General features: G+C 45.3%; 1 protein-coding gene across 1 annotated transcript in view; it reads left to right on the forward strand.

The window, feature by feature from the left end:
- Positions 1-215: 215 nt before the first annotated feature.
- Snrnp200 (small nuclear ribonucleoprotein U5 subunit 200) overlaps positions 216-24334 on the forward strand; it is a 29340-nt gene continuing 5221 nt past the window's right edge. The window contains exons 1-34 of the mRNA NM_001037766.2: positions 216-370; positions 786-949; positions 2720-2891; positions 4285-4477; positions 5040-5095; positions 7119-7217; positions 8291-8443; positions 8596-8695; positions 8906-9042; positions 9533-9616; positions 9696-9869; positions 10175-10312; positions 10614-10769; positions 11251-11421; positions 13450-13643; positions 13832-13955; positions 15273-15422; positions 15768-15878; positions 16591-16722; positions 16881-17069; positions 17396-17593; positions 18193-18345; positions 18460-18540; positions 18837-18920; positions 19575-19681; positions 19962-20080; positions 20360-20514; positions 20601-20790; positions 20971-21144; positions 21739-21899; positions 22432-22659; positions 22927-23118; positions 23206-23384; positions 23541-23692. Coding sequence (NP_001032855.2) covers positions 326-370; positions 786-949; positions 2720-2891; positions 4285-4477; positions 5040-5095; positions 7119-7217; positions 8291-8443; positions 8596-8695; positions 8906-9042; positions 9533-9616; positions 9696-9869; positions 10175-10312; positions 10614-10769; positions 11251-11421; positions 13450-13643; positions 13832-13955; positions 15273-15422; positions 15768-15878; positions 16591-16722; positions 16881-17069; positions 17396-17593; positions 18193-18345; positions 18460-18540; positions 18837-18920; positions 19575-19681; positions 19962-20080; positions 20360-20514; positions 20601-20790; positions 20971-21144; positions 21739-21899; positions 22432-22659; positions 22927-23118; positions 23206-23384; positions 23541-23692 — 4915 coding nt within the window. The 5' untranslated portion in view covers positions 216-325. The remainder of the gene's footprint in view (positions 371-785; positions 950-2719; positions 2892-4284; positions 4478-5039; positions 5096-7118; positions 7218-8290; positions 8444-8595; positions 8696-8905; positions 9043-9532; positions 9617-9695; positions 9870-10174; positions 10313-10613; positions 10770-11250; positions 11422-13449; positions 13644-13831; positions 13956-15272; positions 15423-15767; positions 15879-16590; positions 16723-16880; positions 17070-17395; positions 17594-18192; positions 18346-18459; positions 18541-18836; positions 18921-19574; positions 19682-19961; positions 20081-20359; positions 20515-20600; positions 20791-20970; positions 21145-21738; positions 21900-22431; positions 22660-22926; positions 23119-23205; positions 23385-23540; positions 23693-24334) is intronic.

Here is a 24334-nt window from a genome sequence, read left to right on the forward strand (position 1 = left end):
TAACATCATACTTTTCGGGGGTTCAGCCTTGGCTCTGTAGTACCTATAGATGTGTGGAACCATAGTTCGCACGCGCGTGTGCCTAGTCGGTCAATGGAATTCGTGACCCGGATGTACTATCGTCCACAAACTCCGCCCAGAAGTCTTGCGTAATAGCCGGAAAGTCTCACTTTTATCGTGCGTCCCGGAACCGGAAGGAAGTCCGTTTCGTTTCTCCGTCCCGTACGTTTGTCCTGCGTGGTACCTGTTGGGCCAGAGCGGTTTGCACAGGCGGTTCGCACCGTGAGGAAGAGTGGAACCCTGAGTTCCCGGAGCACCGGCAGCCATGGCGGATGTGACTGCCCGCAGTTTGCAGTACGAGTACAAAGCGGTACGTGTGGTCTCGGAGTAGGATTGCGGGCAAGGGAAGTCGTGGATAGTCACGAACACTGATGGGGAAATGAGAGCTGGGTGAAGGATGTATTAAAACACGACGGAATATCCTTAGTGGAGATTGAGGGACGTGAGAATTTAGGAGTCCCGTCCCCCCCTCCCCCCGCTAAACTGTCTCCTCGTTACCCCTGATCTGCCCAACATTTTTCCCAAATGTGGGCTATTGTGGATGTTGTTAGGAACGCTGGTCGTTCACCTTATCAGATAGTACAGTGCTCATGCATAGTGCAATGACATACTATTCTTAAGAGCATTATTCTTTTATTCCAATGTTTTTCCATTTTCTGGTGTCACTGTAATAACAGGATTCAAAAACCATATGTCAAAGTTTTGATAAAGTATGATCTTTTCAGAACTCAAATCTTGTGCTCCAAGCTGACCGCTCTCTCATTGACCGGACCCGCCGGGATGAACCGACAGGAGAGGTTCTGTCCCTGGTTGGGAAATTGGAGGGAACTCGAATGGGAGATAAGGCTCAAAGGACCAAACCACAGATGCAGGAGGAAAGACGGGCCAAGTAAGTACCAAGGGGATGCTTTTTTTTTTTTTTTTTCAGCTAATGTAAAGCCCATCTTTAGCATTAGAGCAGTAGTTTTGCTGAAGTTTGTATGGAAGATCAGTGATGTGTGTGCAACATAGCAGAAACCTCTTCAAGGTTTAAAACTTCTTTGAACTTAGGTGTAATGAAGTGGAACAAAATCTATTGATACCTTTTACTGACATATTTCCTATTCATAGATGTTAATTTTCTTCAGTGTGTGTGTGTGTGTGTGTGTGTGTGTGTGTGTGTGTGTGTGTGTGTATGGGGTGGGGGTGTTGTGCACATGCATGCAAATGCCTATGTGAAGGCCAGAAGATGGTTTGAGATCCCTTGGAACTTGAATTACGGGAGGTTCTGAGCTACCCAATATGAGTCTGAAAACTGAACTTGGGTCCTCTTAGAAAGCAGTATTGGCGTCAGACTACTTGAGCCTTCTCTCCAGTTGGCTATCTGACTATTTCAGGGCTCTAGTTAATCTCCTCTGAGTAATTCAGCTCCTACTATTTCAGGCCTCTAGTTAATCTCTCAGTAATTCAGCTCCACCACATTGTTAGAAACTTTTCTCCCCAACCTTTCTTCTTTTGTTGCCTATCACTTCCTGATGATTTCTGTCAGCTTTTCATGTTGGTGGATTCATTTCAAAAGTTAAATACTACTTTGTTTTGCCTGCCTGCCTGCTTGTCTGCCTGCCTTCCTTCCTTCCTTCTTTCCTTCCTTCCTTCCTTCAAGACAGGGTATCTCCATCTATAGACCAGGCTGGCCTTAAACTCAGATCCATCAGCATCTGTTTCCCGAGCACTGAGATTAAAGTCATGTGCCTCCACCTTCCAAAAAAATGTGTTTTCTCTCTTTTTCTCTATCTCTTTTTTTAAAGATTTATTTTATGTATATGAGTATACTGTAGCTATCTTAAGATTGTAGCTGGGCTGGGGATTTAGCTCAGTGGTAGAGCGCTTACCTAGGAAGCGCAAGGCCCTGGGTTCGGTCCCCAGCTCCGAAAAAAAAAAAAAAAAAAAAAGACTGTAGCTGTCTCCAGACACACCAGAAGAGAGCATTGGATCCCATTACAGAGGGTTATAAGCCACCATATATTGCTCGGAATTGAACTAAGGACCTCTGGAAAAGAAGTTAGTGCTCTTAACCATTGAGCCATCTCTTCTTGGCCCTGTTTGGTTTGAGTGGTTGTTTTAGAAGAGCTCAAATATTGGTCTTTCAGTTTCCAGAGCCTGACATCTTTTCTAGTTATTTATTGGGTGTCATTAGAAGTAGATTCCACTGGAGCCTAGTTTCTCTTACTACTAAAATGTGATGGGTGTAGCTAAGGCTAAAAAAAAAGGAAATAATATTCCATAGTTTCCTCATGTGGTTATAAAAGTAAATAATATTACATAGTCTCCTCATGTGGTTATAAATAATATTACATAGTCACCTCATGTGGTTATAAATAATATTACATAGTCTCCTCATATGGTTATAAAAAGGTGTACATTTAAAGGTAATGGAGACCGTGTTTCATTGTAACAGCTTATCAGATGATGTTATATTTTCTTTCTATAAGAATGTCCCATATGAAGTATCCCATAAATGTGGGACATAAAGAAGTGCTTCTTCAAATAATTAAGGTCTGGTAGGAGCTATTTTTTTTCACTCATTTTCCTGCCTTCACAGAGTAGATGTATAGAAAGGGTAAGCTTTGCTCGGGAATGGAAAGTCCTCCCATTCAGCCTCATGTTTTCTGTCCTTTAGGAGGAGAAAACGTGATGAGGACCGACACGACATCAACAAGATGAAAGGCTATACTCTGCTGTCAGAGGGCATTGATGAGATGGTGGGCATCATCTATAAGCCCAAGACGAAGGAGACCCGGGAGACCTATGAGGTGCTGCTCAGTTTCATCCAGGCTGCTCTCGGGGATCAGGTGAGGCCACCGAGGAGGAAAGAGGAAGGGCATAGAGGAGTTTTTTTTTTTTTTTTTTTTTTTTTTTTTTTCTTTTCTTTTTTTCGGAGCTGGGGACCGAACCCAGGGCCTTGCGCTTGCTAGGCAAGCGCTCTACCACTGAGCTAAATCCCCAACCCCAAGGAGTTTTGACTGAATATTAATTACATATCTTTATTACTGTGTGTGTGTGTTTGTGTGTGTGTGTGTGTGTGTGTGTGTGTGTGTGTACATATGTGCATACGAAAGTCAGGACAACTTTCATTGTTGTTCCTGTCTTTGTGGGGGACTCAGGAATCAAACAGTTGGGCTTGGTGGAAGTGCCCTTACCTGAGGAGCTATCTTGCTAGTCCAATCAGAAGAATCTTTGGATTTTCCCAGCAGGATGGGAAGGGCAATACCATTTTGTAGAAACTAGCACTTAGCATAGTATACATAGGTCAGCATGTTAACTATAAATGGGTGCCATTAACACTCATTTTCAATGTAATAAAAGAGAGATGTGAGATACTAAAGTCAAGGAGATAGCATTTGTCAGAATGTGAATCCAAGTGGTCCATACCCCAAATGTGCTCTGAACCTTTGCACATTTCTGATTAGACTGAGAGCCTTTATGAGTTCTCTAGCGAGCTGAGGAATAGGGAATGTGTGAACAAAGAATAGTGAAAGTGTGACAGGACATAAGAAGGCTGCTGAGTGCCTCTTTCACCTGGAGATGTGTGGCAAGCTATTGTGAAAGTTATATTCTGCTTCTGAATACACCTACCTATCACCCCCACCCCCAAGTGCTCAGACTGACTCCAGGATCTCATGAATTTTAAGCACATGTGGCAACACTGTGTTAAATCCTCAGCAGCTCCTCTAGTCTTGGAGTTTTATTTTGTTTGCCGTGTGAGACAAGGTTTCCCATAGCTCAAGCTGACATCACACTGCGTATTTAAGAATGACTTTGAACTTTGGTCTTGTTGCTGCTTCCCATGTGCTAGGATTACAGGCATGTGCCACTGTGTCCTGTTCATGAATGTCCAAAGCCTAGGATGCTGCAGATTCGCTTGCTTGCCTCTTATGTGTATGACTGTTTTGCCTACATGTATGTATGTACACTACATATCCCTGGTCTCTTGGTGATCAGAAGAAGGCTTCAGATCTCCTGGAAGTTGAGTTGTGATTTGATGTTTTTTTTTCTTCGAGCCATCATGTGGGTTCTGGGAATTGAACCCAGGTCCTCTGCAAGAGCAGCAAGTACCCTTTTGAGCCACATCTCCAGCTCCTGTAGTTTTGAAGATATATACTGCTTTACTTTCTATTGTCACAAAGGCGGTCAGTGTCCTTCTGCATATTATTGTTGAACATGTTGTCTGTGTTTTTTCTTCAGCCTCGAGATATTCTTTGTGGGGCAGCCGATGAAGTTCTGGCTGTTCTGAAAAATGAAAAGCTTCGAGACAAGGAGAGAAGAAGGGAGATTGACTTGCTGCTGGGTCAGACAGATGATACGAGATACCATGTGTTAGTAAACTTGGGCAAGAAGATCACAGACTATGGTGGCGACAAGGAGATCCAGAATATGGGTACCTGAGCTGCTTGTGTCCTAATCATGTTTTGTGGTTGTTGGCCTTTCTGTTGAGTACTCAGCGTCATTGTTAAACTTTTAGAATAACATTGTTTCCATAACTTATGTTGTGTTGCTTAAAGAAAATGGCTAATCTGCAGGCCTTTCGGACAGGCTTATCCCAACAAGTCAGCCTAGTCTGCATAGCAAGTTCCAGCTGCCAGGGTTCCTTAGCAAAACCCATCTAAGAACAATAAAGAGGATAGTCATCTCTTGACGTTTGGTTGTGAGCCTTATCCTTTAGTAGCTGACTTACCTCTCCAGCCCTGGCAGCCATTTTTAAATTGAGACTTACTACACAGGCAGTGAGAGAGAGCAGGGAGGGTTTAGGAGCTGAAGAAGCAGAGCAGAGTAGAATCCAGGTTGGCAGGTTCGAGAGGCCTTGGTGCTGTTTTTCATGTTGATTAAGTCTGTGTTCTGGCCTGAGAATCAATAAGCAAGCCAGGCTGCTGAGGAAATGGTCTTGAGTGTCTCCTCCATACTAACCACTGCCCTCTTTTTGTAATTCCACATCACCTCAGATGACAACATTGATGAGACTTATGGCGTGAATGTGCAGTTTGAGTCTGATGAGGAGGTGAGTGGCTTTAAATGGTTCCCTTCTGTTTTGTTTTGTGATATTACCAAGGTAGTGGGAGCTCTTCTCATAAACTGAAATTCCTAGCTAAATAACGTTTACAGTGTTTTGTGGTAGACTTACAAATTTGGTATTATTCTGCTTAAAAAGTTATGGTTCTGGTTTAGAAGCTAATTTAAACTAGTAGGTGTAAATGACAGTTTATAATAAACCAGACAGACCTGGGAAACTAGGAAGAAGGACTGAGAAATGCTATCCTGTAGGCACAGTTATTGCAATCATGGACTCAAACAGCTACACTTACTTACTGTTGTCCTGTTCAAGTCTGACCCTGTCAGGGATTGGGGAGGAGTCCCTTCTCCTTGCTGCCTAACTATTGGTTATTGATAGATTATGAAAAGGAAGTCATTATCTTCAGTCCTGTAACCACTTCTGACCTTCTGGTTTCTGATGGTTAAATTCAGTGGGTCACAAATGACACAAGTGGGCAGGAATGTGAGAAATAGACGTGTAGGGAAGAGGAGGCTCCATGGGGTGGGGGTGGGGGTAGGGGCGATGATGACGAGAGTGGCAGTAAGAAAACGGTATGCATTGTGTACATGTATGAAATTGTCAGAACACATTTAATCAAAGGAAAAAAGATAAATCATGTCTTTAGTGAGGATGTGTCCTGCTATAGTGAGTGTTTTAACCATGTTATAGTAATTTACCATGGCTTTAGTACTGTGTGCTAATAGCTAGTTTCAAAAGAAAGCATATTCTAGGAGTATGGATGTAGTTGTACTTGGCTGTCTAGCAGTTGTAGCAGCTCCTGGGGTTAAAGCTCTCCACTTCTAGATAATAAGTAAATAGGACTAGTAGGACAATTGAAAAAGAAAAGTTGAACCAGGAATGGTAACACAGTGCCTACGATCCCAACAATCAGGAGGTTAAGGCCAGCTGGGCTACATAATGAAATGTTTCTAAATAATTTTTTTTTAAAAAGTAGTTACTTTAGAGTGAGTTTGTTTTCTGAAAAAGAAAGTGCCAGTCCTGAAATGTTTTCCTGTGACAGGAAGAGAAGATGTATCCTGACTGGAGTCAGGATGAGCACTGAACTGAGAGCCAAGGAATCTTGAGTTTTAGCCTGTATCTTGGGCAGACCATTTTGCCTCAGTTTCTGTTTTAGTAAAACAAAATGCTACTTCCTACAGAATAGTTAATTGGTAGAGAGTTTTTATTCTCTCTCTCTCTCTCTCTCTCTCTCTCTCTCTCCACCCCTTTCCCCTCCCCCTCTCTTTCCCTCCCCACCCTCTCCTTTCCTTACCCCCTCCCTCCCTCCCTCCCTTCCTTCCTTCCTTCCTTCCTTTTTTCCTTCCAGACAGAGGTGTGTGTGTGTGTGTGTGTGTGTGTGTGTGTGTGTGTGTGTGTGTGTGTGTGTGTGTGTAGCTGGGACCAACTCATTAGACCAGAGGCTGGCCTCAGACTCACTGAGATCCACCTCTACCTGGCCTCTGCCTCCTGAGTGCTGGGATTAAAGGCATGTGCCACCACAGCCTAGCTGTTAATTAGTAGTTTTAATTAGGACAACCTGACACAAATTTCCTTGCTCATAGCAATTTATTTAGCAAGTGCTAATTGTTGAACATGATGCTCTTTAAGAACAGTCCACAACTGAGATTATGCAAACTAACCATGGTGTCTACATTTCTGGCTCACAATCTGCTTTCCTGTGAGTACATCTTCATAGGTCCTCTGTTAGCCAATAGTCTTAGTTTGAGATATCTGTGTCTCAGAAGGAGCATATGATCCTGGTGTTTGATATTTGGCAGCTAAGGTAAGAAGCAGAAAAGAGGACAGATACATCTAATAAGCCCGTTCCAAATGGTCATTCCGTTGATGTTCCTGGAATATGGTTGATTATTGGCTTTACCCCAAAGCCATTGTTCTAAGCATGGTGCATACTTAGAGTGATTGAAAGACAAGGTCTGAGTGACACAGGACCAGTTCCACATCTGTATTGAGGTTGGGGTTGTCTCCATAGGAAGGTGATGAAGATGTGTATGGGGAAGTCAGAGAAGAAGCTTCTGATGATGACATGGAAGGGGATGAAGCTGTTGTGCGCTGTACCCTCTCCGCTAATGTAAGTACAGTCCCTGTCTTGGTGTAGGCCAGCTTACTTCTGAATGAAGCACTTCCTCCTACTAAGACACTCACTGAGCTGTGGTTGGTTTTTCTGGGTGGGGGCCACTGCAGATTGAACCCAGCTTCAGACATGCTGGGCCAGTGCTCCACCATTGCGCTTGTCTCGTCGTTCTCAGCTTTGGGGCTGTTTGGAGTTTTGTTGTTGTTGCCCATGCAGGCATCAAACTTTGACGTCTTCCTCATCCTTCTTCTCAAGTGTTAGAATTACCAGCGTGGACCACTGTGCCTGCCAGATTTCCTTTCCATGGGTATTTGGGTTGTTTTTAAAATTTGATGTATAGATAACGTTGTAATGACAATATTAGAGTGGTTTGTTTATTTGTTTTTTAAGGTAGGGTTTCCCTGTGTAGTCCTGGCTGACCTGGAACTTGTTCTGTAGACCAGGCTGGCCTTGAATTCAGAGATCCACCTGACTTTGCCTCCCGAGTGGTGAGATTAAGGCATGCACCACCGCTACCTTGCTGAGTATTTTGTTTTTTGTTGTCCTGGGGTTGAACTTACTGTCTTGTACAAAGCGAATGCTCTAGCACTGAGTTATAGCACCAGGATTTAAAGAGACTAAAAAAAATTTTATTTTGAAAAAGGGTCTCACGGAGTTGCCAGGGCTGGACTTACCCTCTAGCTCATGCAGGTTGTGCAGCTCTGTCAACTCTGCCTTCTGAGTAGTGGGTAAATGTACAGACCTGTGCCAGTAGCTTGATGGGCAGCTCAGACTGGCCTCGGATTTGGAATCTGCTGCATCAGCCTCCTGAGGGCTGGAATTGCAGGTGTTCCACCAAGCCCAGTCGAGCCTTATTAAACAGTGAGCATTTGATTTTCTTAGGACGTTAGTTGTTACTCTTCCCAAAGACACGTGTTAATGAAATCTTAGTCTGGTGTGCTCCTGAGTTCAGTGTACTAGAGCTGCTGCTTTCTGGAAAGACCTTAGAACGTAGCCTATGGGTTGACAGGAACCTTGGGTGGAGCATGATAAAGAGACCCAGTGAGCCACATGCCTGATTTCCTTCTTAGCTTGTAGCCTCAGGCGAACTGATGAGTTCTAAGAAGAAGGATTTGCACCCTCGGGATATTGACGCGTTCTGGCTGCAGCGACAGCTCAGTCGTTTCTATGATGATGCCATTGTGTCGCAGAAGAAGGCAGATGAGGTGTTGGAGATTTTGAAGGTATGGCCAAGTAGTACTTGTGTTCCATGTGTCTCAGAAAAGGTCAGTGTTTGGGAGGCGGCTGTGCTTAGTGTAGTGCTGCCACTGCAGGGGCAGTGTCTGAGGTAGCAGGTGGCTGTATCCTTACTGGTGGCCTTATTTTCTCTCTCCAGACAGCAAGTGATGACCGAGAATGTGAGAACCAGCTGGTTCTGCTCCTTGGCTTCAACACTTTTGACTTCATCAAAGTGTTGCGGCAGCACAGGATGATGAGTGAGTAGACTATGCACTGGTTCGCTCCGTGTGCATATGTGCGTGCGTGCGTGCGTGCGAGCATGTCTGCTAGCATGTTTGCTAGCATGTCTGCTGAATTGCGTTGCTTCTCTGGCTTCAGTATCTAATTACCTTCTATTTGCTCAGGAATAAAAGTTGGTTTTATTTCACTCTCTGCCACTTTCTCTCTCTCCCTATTGTGTTTGGCAGTTTTATACTGTACCTTATTGGCCAGTGCTCAGAGTGAAGCTGAAAAGGAGAGGATCATGGGAAAGATGGAAGCTGATCCAGAGCTTTCCAAATTCCTCTATCAGCTCCATGAAACTGAGAAGGAAGACCTGATCAGGGTAAGGAAGACCTGATCATGGTTTAGTCTGTCTGTCTCGTTTCTCTTTCAGTGTGTGAGGTAATAAATCATATCTCTCTGTTCTTTGGAGTTTGTCAGGGTGCAGATTAGAATCAGCACACTCGTTGCTGTGGTTGAGGCACTGTCTTCATCTAGTACCATGGGATCTGTTTACTACAACCAGGGAAAAGGGCGTGTTTGTTTAATATAGAACACCTTTTCTCCCTGCCTTCGGTAGTTAATTGAAGACTGTCTACTTCTGACATCCCTCTTCAGACCACTGCATCGTCACTGTATTTGCCATCTCTGACTGATTTATTTATTTATTTTTATAATCTCTGGCAGGTCTCAGAATACAAAGTGATGTCTTTTGGTTTGGGAATACATGATATAGCATCCATGAATGAAGCCCAACCCAGAAGGGACTGGAAAGGACAAGAGCCCAGGAGATTGATATAGATGATTGTGCTTTTTCTTTTTCCCTGCTGCAGGAAGAAAGGTCCCGGAGAGAGAGAGTCCGTCAGTCCCGAATGGACACAGATCTGGAAACCATGGATTTGGACCAGGGTGGAGAGGTGAGTGCCGGGCTGTTCCCAGGCCGTGGTGACTGTGAAGCTCAACTGCTCAGCCTGTTTCTGTTTTACCTGTTTCCAGGCTCTGGCTCCGAGGCAGGTTCTGGATTTGGAGGACCTTGTTTTTACTCAAGGAAGCCACTTCATGGCCAATAAGCGCTGCCAGCTTCCCGACGGGTCTTTCCGACGCCAGCGTAAGGGCTATGAAGAGGTGCACGTGCCTGCTTTGAAGCCCAAGCCCTTTGGCTCAGAAGAAGTGAGTGAATCACCTTTTCCTTTCTCTGCTTCTCTCTTTCAGTTTGGCTTTTAGTCATTAGCTAAAATGTCACCATGTCTCAGATAATTTATTCTAGTAGTGGTAACTGTTTCAAAGTTTTCCCATTCTAAGACCAGGAAGCAATAATGATCTCTCTGGACAGGTTTATAATGGAGAATTATGAATGGTGATTGTCAGGGAATGAAGTCATGGGGAAATCAAAGTGAAATCATAGTAATCTTATAAGGATGGGCAACCTGCTGAAGAATCCAGTTGCATAAAGTATGGGATGTTTCTTCCCTTAGCAACTGCTCCCAGTGGAGAAGCTGCCAAAGTATGCCCAGGCAGGATTTGAGGGCTTCAAAACGCTGAACCGGATCCAGAGTAAACTCTACCGTGCTGCCCTGGAGACAGATGAGAATCTGCTGCTGTGTGCTCCTACTGTGAGTACTGGCCTGTCTCCTTTTTTCTCCTGCAGTGATTTGGTGGCAAGTTGAATCCTAATCTTTATACTAGGCCTTACCTTTTTTGGTTGAGTCAGAGTCTCTATGTAGCCTTGGCTGTCCTGGAAATCACAATAACCCTTAAACTCAAGAGATCTGCCTGCCTCTGCCTCCCAAGTGCTGGGATTCTCTGTTCTGTAACAACCCACTGGGTCAGTGTTACATGGGCAGTCCTGGGGTCAGTTCTGTTTTGGTGATATCCCTAGCAGATAAACAGTTTTTGTCACTGACCCCTCTGTAGGGTGCCGGCAAGACCAATGTGGCTCTGATGTGTATGCTCCGAGAGATAGGAAAACACATCAACATGGATGGCACTATCAACGTGGATGACTTCAAGATCATCTACATAGCTCCTATGCGGTCCCTGGTACAGGAGATGGTGGGCAGCTTTGGAAAGGTGAGTCTTCTCCAGAGGATCCTGCTGCAGCTTCCATGTGGTAGGGAGGGGCCTATGCATTACCGCTGCTTTTGTGAGGGAATCTCAAGATATTTTTTGCCATTTCCAAGGTAGAATTTGACCCACGTAATTTCTTAAACAAAAATGGTGTCGCTGCATCTTACGGTATTTCTGTCAAATGAATGTGGTTGATAGCTTGTGGGTTGTTGCTCTAGTTCCACTTTCCTATGTGTGTCCACTTTCCTGCTGTACGTAGGGCTTTCATAGTCTTTGCCTCATCTAGCCGCGTGGAATTTAAGTAACGTTTGTTCATCTTTCCTGACTCACCAGATATGTAACGTCTCCTTGTCTACAGCACAGTAACGGCCACCAGGCCCTTCAGGCACCGTCCCCCATTCTTAGACCTTAGGCAAGCTCCCTCCACTGAGCCGCACCTCCAGCCCTGTCACTCATTTTTGCTGGTGATCCTTTCTTTCCCCAGCGCCTGGCCACATATGGCATTACTGTTGCTGAGCTGACTGGGGATCATCAACTATGCAAGGAAGAAATCAGTGCCACACAGATCATTGTCTGCACCCCTGAGAAGTGGGACATCATCACACGCAAGGGCGGGGAGCGCACCTACACCCAGCTGGTGCGGCTCATTGTCTTGGTGAGTGGGGAGAGACGTGGGAAGGAGAGAACAATGTGGTTAGGAGCGCTTGGCGGTCACTCTAGTTGGTGGTGTGAACCTGGGGGAGCGGGGCCTAAACATGAGACAGACTAAAGTAGCCAGCTGTATTCCAGAGCATCGGGCAATTTATACTGTGAGGATTAAGAAGAATCACATGAGTAAGGTGTTCAGTTATAAGGACAAGGCCACACATGGCAAAACCATGTTTTACCATAGAAGCATATGAATAACAATAGTAATATAAACTCATTTCTATCCACTATACCTGGGAGGAGCATGGAAACATGTTCCAGGAACAATGATCATAACACTCTGGCGCACTCAGAACTGTCACACAACTATTCTTGGACTGTATTATAACAAGGGAGGTGGGGGGTGGTGGGGTGGTTTGGTTTTTAGTTTTCTTGTTTGAGACAGGGTTTCTCTGTAGCCATGGCCGTCCTGGAATTGTCTTTGTAGACCAGGCTGGCCTCGAACTCACAGAGAGCCACATGCCTCTGCCTCCCAAGTGCTGGATTAAAGCACTAGATGAGGTTCCCATGCCCAGCTTTCCTTAAGGCCCTTCTATATGACTTTCTTTGCAAGAGTCATTGTGAGCTTCATTGTTGCCATTAAAACCTGAATCTGCATGTAACAAAGGCTGCCCAGTCATGCCTGGTGTTTGCCATGTGCCTCATCCTCTTTATAGCTTTTTTTTTTTTTAATTTGGCTTTTTGGGAAAGACTTATGTATTTCCCGGCTATCTTAGAACTTGTTCTATAGAATATGAAATATTTTGAATCAAATGGGAACACAAAAATAATTCTGTCCTCCAAGAACATTGAAATGTTTCTTTATAAATAATCCATTGTCACAAAGGACAGGTAGGAAGTGGGACTTTGCATTCGGTTATGTGGAAGTATCCACAGGGATTGGACTTTGAGCTGAGGGTTGAGTCTGTTTTGTTGTTGTTGTTGTTGTTGTTGTTGTTTTTCATTAATTGCATTTGTTTATTTTCTGTGATTTGCATAGTGTGTGTGTATGTGGAGGGCAGAGGAAAACTTGTGAAAGTCAATTCCCCTTCCACCATGCATGTTCTGTGAGTCAAGCTCAAGCCATCAGGGTTGGTAATAAAAAGTGCTTTGCCCTTTGAGCTGTCACTAGCTTCTGAGGGTTGATGCGTTAAGGTGTCTAAGAAAGGAGTTCATGTTCTGTGTTCAAAGTGGAAGTTGGGAAAACTGTGGCCTTAAGTTTTTGTTTTATTGAACACAGTTATGTACATTGGTTTGTGTACTTTTTATAGCTATTTTTGTCTTGCTGTGGCTGTGGCAGAATTGAGTATTTGTGGCAAGGGTTACATGGCTCATGAGCCTACAGTATTGCAGGTGCAACACCAGATGTTCAGAACTTTAAGAGAAGTTTGCCAACCTCCTTTTTATGGTACTTCATGTCTCTCCCACAACTGCTCCTAGGGGTGCTGAGTCCCTGGCCTGCCTACACCTTTGAATTCCATCTTCACTTTTACAGTGTCTCCAGATCTTCAGTGCTTACTGTATCTCAGAGGCACTGCTGTTGGCACTGTAAACTTATTGTCAGTAAAGCCTGGTAGTTTTTGATCTTGATGAAGAAACCTGCCCAGAGGGACGGTTTGGCACTCTAGCTGTGTCATGAACCTGGGAGAACCGGTCAGAGCCGTCATGTATTTGTAAGGAGATTTGTGGTAGAGTGGAGGATTCATGCACAAGTGCTAAGCAGTCTGCACTCAGTGTAAATTCCTACTAAAAGCTGCTTTGTTCTTCAGGTCTCTGGCTTAAGACTCCCTCTCTTGTCCTCATTAGGCATCTTAAGATGTATACGTGTACCGTGGACTAGTCTCAGGGGGGGAGGAGGTACAGTTTGCATCTTTCTGTTCCTTTCTTTTTTTTTCTTTTTTTCCGGAGCTGGGGACCGAACCCAGGGCCTTGCGCTCGCTAGGCAAGCGCTCTACCGCTGAGCTAAATCCCCAACCCCCATCTTTCTGTTCCTTAGGATGAGATCCATCTTCTACATGATGACAGAGGTCCTGTCTTAGAAGCTTTGGTGGCCAGGGCCATCCGAAACATTGAGATGACCCAAGAAGATGTCCGACTCATTGGTCTCAGCGCTACCCTCCCCAACTATGAAGATGTGGCCACCTTTCTGCGCGTCGACCCTGCTAAGGGCCTCTTCTACTTTGACAACAGGTATAAAAAGAAACTGGAAACTTGTTACCAAGGCAGTCTTCCTGTCCATTACCCTTCTCTAAGGAGCACACTAATGAGTTTTACGGTTCTTGTGTGTATTTTAGAAAGTATTATTGTTTCAATGGAAAGTAACTTTCTCCACAGTGTTCTCTGCAGAAATCTCATTTGTATAACTGTTGAACTTCTAGCTTCCGCCCAGTGCCTCTGGAACAAACATATGTGGGCATCACAGAGAAAAAAGCTATCAAACGTTTCCAGATCATGAATGAAATAGTCTATGAGAAAATCATGGAGCATGCTGGAAAAAACCAGGTCTGTTGATGGTTCTTGAACCTTTTCCATTTTTGACTTAAGCAGATTAACAAGATAACAGCATGAATCACTAATGATCAGAAATGACATGAGTTATTACTACAAAACTTGATTTAAAAGATGGTCAGGAGCTAGGAGAGTCAGTATATGCCTTTAAGACCATAGCTTAGGGTGCTGAGGCAGGAGGACCTCAAGCCAAGTGGAGGTGAGTTTGGGTTTACAGTGATATCCCACCCACCCCCCAAAAACAAAACAAATGATTGGGGACCTGGGATGGAACTCAGTGGTAGAGCATACACCTAGCATGTGTAAACCCTGGGCTCAGTTTCCATCACTGCATAAGTAGGAGATGGAATACTGTGAACAGTCACTCAGACTGGCCCGTTTATGGGGTGGAGAGATGCCTCAGTGGTTAAGACCACTGGAGACTCAAAGAGGACCCAGGTCCCATTCTTAGTTCCCACATGGAAGCTCAGAACAGTCTGTTAACTCCAGTTCCAGGGGATCTGACCTCTCCTGGCTTCTGTGGACATCAGTCATATATATGTTGAACAGATGTTCATGCATACAAAACATTCATAAAATAAAAATTAACAATAAATTAACCTGTAACTAGAAGAATTGGATCATTTCCTGGAAACAACTATTACTGTAGCCTAGATGATAGTCTCAATAGTCTGTGATCGTAAATGATAACTTTGTAGTTAATACTCCCCTCCCCCAAGTTGGTGGGACTAGAAAAATCAGTTTGTCTATAAGATAGCAAAACTATAAGCTGAAAATTATTAGAACCTAGTGACATCAGGCCAGTGAGAGGGCTCTGCAGGTAACAGCGCTTGCCTCCAAGACTGGTGACTTGAGTTTGAATCCCAGAACATAGTTGGCAGAAGGAGAGAGTTGACCACTACTCTCACACAAACAAACTTGATAAATTATTAAACAAAACCCAAATTGTGGGGCATGATGGTGCACGCCTTTAATCCCAGCTATTTGAGTGAGTTCCAGGCCAGCAGGGATACAGAGTGAAACCCTATCTCAGCACTAGTGTGATAGCATATTTTATTTATTTGTTGTTGTTGACTGGGCGTCTCTGTGGCCCTGGCTGTTCTTGAACTGCTTGCTCTGTAGAGCAGACTGTGTCCCGAGTGTTGGGATTAAAGGTGTACGCCATTACTGCCTGATAAATACTTAGTATTTTTCTAAATTGTGGCTTCTGGTTATAGTGGAGCAGCCTCTGCTTCCTTGTAGCTGGTGCCCTAGTACTATGAGAGCAGCTGCTGAGGGTGTAGCTTTTAGCGTCAGCCTGATTCTCCTTAGGTGCTGGTGTTTGTCCACTCTCGAAAAGAAACTGGGAAGACAGCAAGGGCAATCCGTGACATGTGTCTGGAGAAGGACACCTTGGGTCTGTTTCTTCGGGAGGGTTCTGCCTCCACTGAAGTCCTTCGTACAGAAGCAGAACAGTGCAAGGTAAGAAGGGGCCACCTGCTTCTCTGGTGACTGGTTCCCTGCTATTGGGGAGATTCCTTTGGGGCCATATATACTGAGCGCTTCTGTTTCAGGCAGGTTATAAGTAGTTTTCTTGGGGCTCTGGAGATGACTCGGCAGATAAAGGTGCCTGTCACCAATCCTAATGGCCTGAGTTCAGTCTCTGGGACCCACATAGTAGAAGAAGAGAACTGACTTCCATATATATGCTGCACACAGGTGTATGTACAAACATAAGAGTATAAGTTTCTGTTAAAAGTGACTGTGTGGTTATGGCCTGGAAGGAGTCCCAATGAGAGGCTGACCTCACTCTGTTTCCATTCACAGAACTTGGAACTGAAGGATCTTTTGCCCTATGGCTTTGCTATTCATCATGCAGGCATGACTAGAGTTGACCGAACACTTGTAGAAGATCTTTTTGCTGACAAACATATTCAGGTGAGAAGGGGCAAACCTAGTAGGAACAGGTGATGTAGGCTTTAGAACATCTGAAATGTCAGTAGCTCTGCCCTGAGTGGGATCTCCAACCTTTTTTAAAAAAAGAGTTATTTATGTGTATCTTCATATGTATGTGTGTGGCTTGCTTAAGTTTATGTGCACTACATGCATGCAAATGCTCTCAGGCCAGAAGAGGGCACTAGAACCCTTGGAACTGCAGTTACATAATCTTGTGAGTGTATGTGGATTCTGGGACCCGAAGCCCAGTCCTCTGTAAGAGTAGTACATGTTCCAGCCACTGAGCCACTAGAGGGTTTGTGATCTGGACCAGCTAGCCCAGGCTGGAAGGTTGTGATAGTTATATTCCCTCTCCCGGCACTTTATACCCTGCATAAGAGAAGATGGATGCTTCATAAAACTTTACCCCATAATTCACAGGGTCAGGACCACATTTCCCTCTTACGGGGAATGTTTTATAACTGAGTTGATTAATACAAGTTTAAGCTTCTGACTTATGTCTCTGGAACTTTGGTATGTTAATTCTCCAATATGTAAGAGACCAAAGAGACTCTTTCCTTTTTGCTCCAGTGTCACATTTGAGTACTGAAACATGTATCCACTCCTGCTTAGGTAAGCCAGGAGCCAGACAAGCCAAGGATATGACTGCTCTGGTGGGATCTGTTGTCCTTATTAGCTTCCTTTACTTCTGCAGGTTTTAGTTTCTACTGCAACTCTGGCTTGGGGTGTAAATCTTCCTGCACACACAGTCATCATTAAAGGTACCCAAGTGTACAGTCCAGAGAAAGGGCGTTGGACAGAGCTGGGAGCACTGGATATTCTGCAGGTACAGAGCCTCTGAGATGATTCTCAATGGGCTGAGCATCCTGTGCCTGGGATGCAAGGATGTTGGAAAGGTGGCAGATCAAGGCCAGGTTCTAAAGTGTGTAGACGTGTTGAGTCAAAACCTCTGCTATAACCTTTTCCTTATTGCTTCTGCCTTAGATGCTGGGCCGTGCTGGACGGCCGCAGTATGACACTAAGGGTGAAGGTATACTCATCACGTCTCATGGCGAGCTCCAGTACTACCTCTCCCTCCTCAACCAGCAGCTTCCAATTGAGAGCCAGATGGTATCAAAGCTGCCTGACATGCTCAATGCAGAAATTGTGCTGGGGAACGTCCAGAATGCAAAGGTAGGGAAGGCTCTGTCTTTGGAGCTTTGCACTTTTCCTCAGGAACTGAAGAGACTTGGAGTGACGTAACTCTTGTGAGGATGTTTGCATCACGCAGTGTCTCAAGCTTTGGACCACATCCCCTGCAGGGCAAGCTTCTTAGGTTTGTCTTAGATAGTTCCTTTTATGTTTAAGGTATTTGAAAGGGTTTTTTTAAATTGAAATACTGAAAACATCAAGAAGACATGTTTGTCCATGTGCTTAAGAATTAGTGTCCAAGCTATCTATGTTGCTTTTGTTTGGACATGAGCAGGTCATCATGCTAAACACCATGAGCTGTCTTGCAGGATGCAGTGAACTGGCTGGGCTATGCCTACCTATACATCCGAATGCTCCGGTCCCCTACCCTCTATGGCATCTCTCATGATGACCTCAAGGGAGATCCCTTGCTGGACCAGCGCCGACTCGATCTTGTTCACACTGCTGCCTTGATGCTTGACAAGAACAATCTGGTCAAGTACGACAAGAAGACAGGCAACTTCCAGGTGATTAGCATGTGATTTTTAAAGAAAGTTTTAGCAAAAGTTTATCCTTGATTTATGTATTGCCTGTTTAATTACCTGTTGCCTAGTTGGGGATTAAACTGTGCCCTTTGAGCTATGATATTAACTTTCAAATATTTTCTTTTAAATTTTATTACTTATGTGTGTGAGTGTTTTGTCTGCATGTTTGTCTATGTAACACATGTCCCCATGGAGGCTAGAATGCCTGGTCCCTACAGAGGCCAGAAGAGGGTAGTGGCTGCTTGGGACTGGAGATGCTTGTGAGCCACCAGGTGGGTGTTGGGAATTGAACCACAGGTCAACTGGATGAGCAGCTCCCTCTCACTAAATCATCTCTCCAATCCTTAGGTTTTAAAAATGATAGTTTTCAGAGTTTAAGTTGAGTTAGGTCATTCGGCCATTTGATTTACATGGGCATAGGTCAGCTTGTTGGACCATCTTTCTTATTGTGCTGAGTCGCTTGAATTGAGCAGCAGTTGTAGCACAAGTTTATCCACATGACCTCATAGGACAGTCGTTTGATGTTAGAAGTGGGGGGCTGATCCCTGGTCAGCCTTGAACTGAGTCTTCTTTCTTTCTAGGTGACAGAACTTGGTCGGATAGCAAGTCACTACTATATCACCAATGATACTGTGCAGACATACAATCAGCTGCTGAAGCCTACTCTGAGTGAGATTGAGCTTTTCCGAGTGTTCTCCTTGTCCTCAGAGTTCAAGAACATCACAGTGAGAGAGGTGAGCCTATGAACCTGGCAGGCCAGCAGTTGGGATCCTTGCCAGGCTGCTGGACTCTTCTTTCCTTCGTTCTTGCCCTGTGGATTTTCCATGACCTGTCTTTCCTTGAGGCAGGAGGAGAAGCTAGAACTGCAGAAGTTGCTTGAGAGAGTGCCCATCCCTGTAAAGGAGAGCATTGAAGAACCCAGTGCTAAGGTAAGCACGCCTTCACTTTCAGAAGAATCGTGAACTTGGATTCACACATGGCAACTCTTTCTACTCTTTGGGAGTGTCGGGTTGACCTGTTGTGTGCTGTACTGCTGGTTGTACCCCTACTTCCCAGTTTTCCTACTCTGCTTTCTCACATATGTTTTACATGGAATACTAATTGTTTAATGTGTAAGTCAGGAACTATGGAAGATCCTGTCTGGAACATGTGCCCAGAGCAGAAATGCAGATAATTTGAGTAGTCAGTGACTGGCCTTAGCTAGCTCTCCCATGCTTCTTTGCAGATCAATGTGCTTCTCCAAGCCTTCATCTCACAGCTGAAACTTGAAGGCTTTGCACTGATGGCTGACATGGTGTACGTGACACAGGTGAGGAATTGCACGGAGTAATGAGCAGAGTCCAAACAATTCCTGTGCCCTCTGTGCTGTGTTTCTCAAAAAAAGGTGGCCTGACAGGCTGGCGGGCCAGCTGCCTGCTGCCACTTCAATTCACCACTTTGCTGTGCTGATCTTGAGCATGCAGGAAGGTCAGGCTTTACAAAGTGCTAAGAGGCTCTGTAGGTCCTTGTAGAGAGAGATCCACAGGGCATGTCACCTTCTTCAAGTAAAGTGACTTCCCACCATAGCTTTGTGTTCATTAAAATATGACAAAATATTTTATTAATTTCTCTGTCTTAATCTAAAAAGGTAGGAGGCAGGCTGGAGAGATGGCTCAGCGGTTAAGAGCACTGATTGCTCTTCCAGACGTCCTGAGTTCAATTCCCAGCAATATGGTGGCTCACAGCCATCTGTAATGGGATCCAATGCCCTCTTCTGGTGTGTCTGAAGATAGCTACAGTGTACTCACATACATTAAATAAATAAATAAATAAATAAATAAATAAATAAAAATTTTTTTTTAAAAGGAGGCAGAAAAACTCTTGTTTCTGAATTGGTATGAGTGATCTCATCAGATCTTGAGCTCATCAAATCATGATAGACAAGATGTGGAGATTCACAACAGGAATTCTTGTCTTTCCCCAGTCGGCTGGCCGGTTGATGCGTGCAATCTTTGAAATTGTCCTGAATCGAGGTTGGGCACAGCTTACAGATAAGACCCTGAATCTCTGCAAGATGATTGACAAACGCATGTAAGGGTTAGAGGCTGGTTGCTGTGAGTTTGGGCCTCCGTGGGCGTGAACCTATGTGAAAGTTGAGAAATGGAAGTCCCCTGTGGAATGTGGGCCTGGGGGAGCAACATCTGGTATTGGCTTTTAGTCTTTCTGCTGTCGGTTTCAGACATCTTCCTCTAATGGTAGGGCCTGTATGGTTATTCCAAACTGCTGGAAGCAGTGATGAAAAATGTGGGGAAGGCAGTTTATTTACAGTGCTACAGAAAAGGTGAGCCAGCTCTGTCTCCTTTCTGAATAGGTGGCAGTCCATGTGTCCTCTTCGCCAGTTCCGAAAACTTCCTGAGGAAGTAGTGAAGAAGATTGAGAAGAAGAACTTCCCCTTTGAGCGGCTGTATGACTTGAATCATAATGAGATAGGTGTGTGAAGGTCTTGTCCTGGCCTGTAGCCCAGGCCTCTTTCTCAGCCTCCTACTTCCCAGTTCATAGGCCCTGGGCACTGGTACTCGTGTTTACATCCTACTGTTGTATAAACTCACTTTCACACTCATGACTTTGAAAGGTTAGTACTGCACTGAGGCTAATGTGGGGAACCTGTCTACTGGCATAGAATGCTTGTTCCCACAGTTGCCCTTGGGCCCTGTTTACAGATTTGCTAGGCTGGCTGGGCAGCCGTGACAATGTTCTTACTCCTCACAGGTGAGCTTATTCGAATGCCGAAGATGGGGAAGACCATCCACAAGTATGTCCATCTTTTCCCCAAGTTGGAGTTGTCGGTTCACCTGCAGCCTATTACACGCTCTACGCTGAAAGTAGAGCTGACTATCACACCGGATTTCCAGTGGGATGAAAAGGCAAGGCTTGTTGGTCAGAGGGTGGAGTTAGAGTTACTGAGCCCCTCACTGGCTCCTTGTTATTTCATCCATGCTTGGGTTGGCAGGTCCATGGTTCGTCAGAGGCATTTTGGATTCTGGTGGAGGATGTGGACAGCGAGGTGATTCTGCACCACGAATATTTTCTCCTGAAGGCCAAATATGCCCAGGATGAGCACCTCATCACGTTCTTTGTTCCGGTCTTTGAACCACTACCTCCTCAGTACTTCATTCGAGTGGTGTCTGATCGCTGGCTCTGTGAGTATCTCTTCTCTGCCTCTCCTGCCTTCCCAAGATGGGGGAGGGCTGCTTGCTTTGTTGTACCCTTGTCTCTGTTAAGAGAGTGATACAGACACAACCTAAGGTCTCCACTGGGCCTGGGGGAGTTGTGGGGTTGCTGGAGGGTCGTTTCCTAGCCTTCCATTTCTTTCCTGACAGCTTGTGAGACCCAACTGCCTGTCTCTTTCCGGCACCTGATCCTACCAGAGAAGTACCCACCTCCAACTGAACTGTTGGATCTGCAGCCATTGCCTGTATCTGCTCTGAGAAACAGTGCTTTTGAGAGCCTTTACCAAGATAAATTTCCTTTCTTCAATCCCATCCAGACTCAAGGTAGCTGTCTGAGTCTCATATATTTGGTTCCCATGCTTGCCTTTTCTTTTCTTCCTGAGACAGGGTTTCTTTATATAACAACCCTGCTATCTTTCTTGGAACTCACTCCACAGACCAGGCTGGCCTTCAACTCAACAGAGAGCTACATGCCTCTGTCTCCCAAGTGCTAGGAGTAAAATTGTGCCCCTTCTCCACCCCTCCCCGCCATTCATGCCTGCCTTTTTAAGGTTACCTAGTGCTAAGTCTGTTGTGCAGCTGGCACTTTGCTGCTCTTCATATCTCCCTGAGGAGGGTCAGAAGAGTAAGGCCTTTCCATGTTTCCTTGTCATTACTATGCTCAGGTGCTAGTGCATGTTCTGATGCTTCAGTGTTCAACCAGAGTATGGCTTTGAGTTGGGACCTTCATTATAAATAATGACTGTATTCACAGAGCAAGCACCGTGAGACACTGCCAGCTGGACCAGTGTTTCCAGCTCCTTTGTGTACTGCATAGCTCATTGACTTTGTGGCTCATGGTGTTCATAATCTTGACGAATGATCTGTTTTACTCTCCTACCCTACACCAATGTTTACTCTACACCTTTTGGTTTCCAGTGTTTAATACCGTGTACAACAGTGATGATAACGTGTTTGTGGGGGCCCCCACGGGCAGCGGGAAGACTATTTGTGCAGAGTTTGCCATCTTACGGATGCTGCTGCAGAATTCTGAGGGGCGCTGTGTCTACATTACCCCTATGGAGGCTCTGGCAGAGCAGGTGTGTAATGTGCTGTGGGGCTGCGAATTTCCCAGAAGCCACTCCATAGGTGATTCCAGGTGAAGGTTTTCTCATCTCCTCAACTGCATTATCATTTCTTTTTTGTTTGTTTTGTTTTTTTCAAGTCAGGGTTTCTCTATGTAGCCCTGGCTGTCCTGAAACTTGTTCTGTAGACCAGGAAGCCTCTAACTCGAGAAATCCTCCTGCCTCTGCCTTCTGAGTGCTAGGATTAAAAGCCTGCATTACCACCACCACCTAGCACATTATAATTTCTTAAAGAAAAACTTCCTTATCATTTAAAAGCTATTGTAGATCATACAATATCATTAAGATAGGATGCTGATGCAACAGGCTTACTTGAACCCACAAAAAGTTTGAGGTCAGTCTGGGCTCCCATCTCAAAACAAAAAAATGGAGCATAAGATATTGGAGTAGCAGTTGTCTGTGGTGTCTCCTTTTCCTCCTAGCAAATGCAAGATGAACATGTGACTTACTACTGTTCTTATGTCTCCCTCCCCTGCCCACCCGTCAGGTGTACATGGACTGGTATGAGAAGTTTCAGGACAGGCTCAATAAGAAGGTGGTGCTGCTGACGGGGGAGACCAGCACAGACCTGAAGCTCCTGGGCAAAGGCAACATCATCATCAGTACTCCTGAGAAGTGGGACATCCTCTCTCGGAGGTGGAAGCAGCGCAAGAATGTCCAGAACATTAACCTCTTTGTGGTGGATGAGGTCCACCTTATTGGGGGCGAGAATGGGGTATGCTTGGCTTTATAGCACAGAGAAAGACTGGGCCCCACCTAGTTTATATTGGGCCTGAAACTAGGACTAGGGTCTTCACAAAGATTTCAGCCTATTGCCTTATTTCAAAAGGGTGACCTGAGTTAATATATAATGTTGCTTAGTGAAGGTTGTCTTTTTGAGTCAGGGGAACCATAATTGGGACTGGCAGAGGTGGTTCACAAAGGGAGCTCAGGCAGAGGGCGGTGAGCCTGGGCCTGAAGTGACTTTTTCTCTTCTTCCCAGCCTGTCTTGGAAGTGATCTGCTCCCGGATGCGCTACATCTCCTCCCAGATCGAGCGGCCCATTCGCATTGTGGCACTTAGCTCCTCACTCTCCAATGCCAAGGATGTGGCTCACTGGCTGGGCTGTAGTGCCACCTCCACCTTCAACTTCCACCCTAATGTGCGCCCTGTACCTTTGGAACTGCACATCCAGGTAGGATGGTCTTCATTCCTCCATGGCCCCAGGGATCCCTAGTTACCCAGGTCTAGTAACCTTGGTGTCTTCTCTCTTTGTCTCCAGGGCTTCAACATCAGTCACACACAGACTCGCCTGCTCTCTATGGCCAAGCCTGTGTACCATGCTATCACTAAACACTCACCCAAGAAGCCTGTCATTGTTTTTGTCCCATCTCGCAAGCAGACCCGCCTCACTGCCATAGACATCCTCACTACCTGTGCAGCAGACATCCAGCGGCAGAGGTAGGGATGGTCTAGTTTCTGGGATGAGTGGGTGCATGAAGAGCATATTAAGTGAAGCTGCCCTTTATCCTGGATGTCCTAGGTCAGGGCAGGAATAAGGCTGGAGTACCACAGACTGAAACGCCTCTGACTTGTGCTTGTTCTTGTTCTGCCCAGGTTCCTGCACTGTACCGAGAAGGATCTGATCCCTTACCTGGAGAAGCTAAGTGACAGCACACTCAAAGAAACATTGTTAAATGGGGTGGGCTACCTACATGAAGGGCTGAGTCCCATGGAAAGGCGCCTGGTAGAGCAGCTCTTCAGCTCAGGTAAGAAAACCTCATGATACCCAAAGCTGTCACGGTTAGGTGTATTAACCTTGAGCATGTAGATGGCATTTCTCTAAGCAGTAGAGCTCATTTCACAATGCCAGCAGACTAGTGTATGTCTTAGTTCATTAGGTTCCTCTAAAATACTTATGATGTCACTGAGACAGATAATCCTCCTGCCTCCTTAGAACAGGCACAAAAACTGGTCTCATTTCAGAACCTGGAGTCAGGATCACTGGCCAGTAGACCAAAGTTCTGTGTGGATACCAGACTGATGGGGTTAGAACTTAAGAGATGGCTGTGGATTTGTGATGCTCTCCTGGCTGGTTGGTCTTGCCTGCTGCCTTTTGTTGACCTGTGGCATTTTATGCATTTTTCACTATTCTGGCACTGTGGCAAAGCCTTGGTGTAGCCAACTCTGCCAGAGTCACTGTCACTCTTGACTGAACCGGCCTGGTTTTGATTTTGCTGCCATGGCCTGAACTAGCCGCATTGGGTTTGATGTTAGCTTTCCCCACGGGCGGCCAGTCCACCATGCAGTGCAGGTTTTGCTTTCCCTGGGCTTTCTCTTGAATTGTTTTGTTTCTTCTAGGATAGTCTCAGAGCAAAAGGCATCAATAGTGCAGTGCTGCCTTTCACAGC

Source organism: Rattus norvegicus, chromosome 3 (genome assembly GCF_036323735.1).
Source record: "Rattus norvegicus strain BN/NHsdMcwi chromosome 3, GRCr8, whole genome shotgun sequence".
Classification (NCBI taxonomy): Eukaryota; Metazoa; Chordata; class Mammalia; order Rodentia; family Muridae; genus Rattus; species Rattus norvegicus.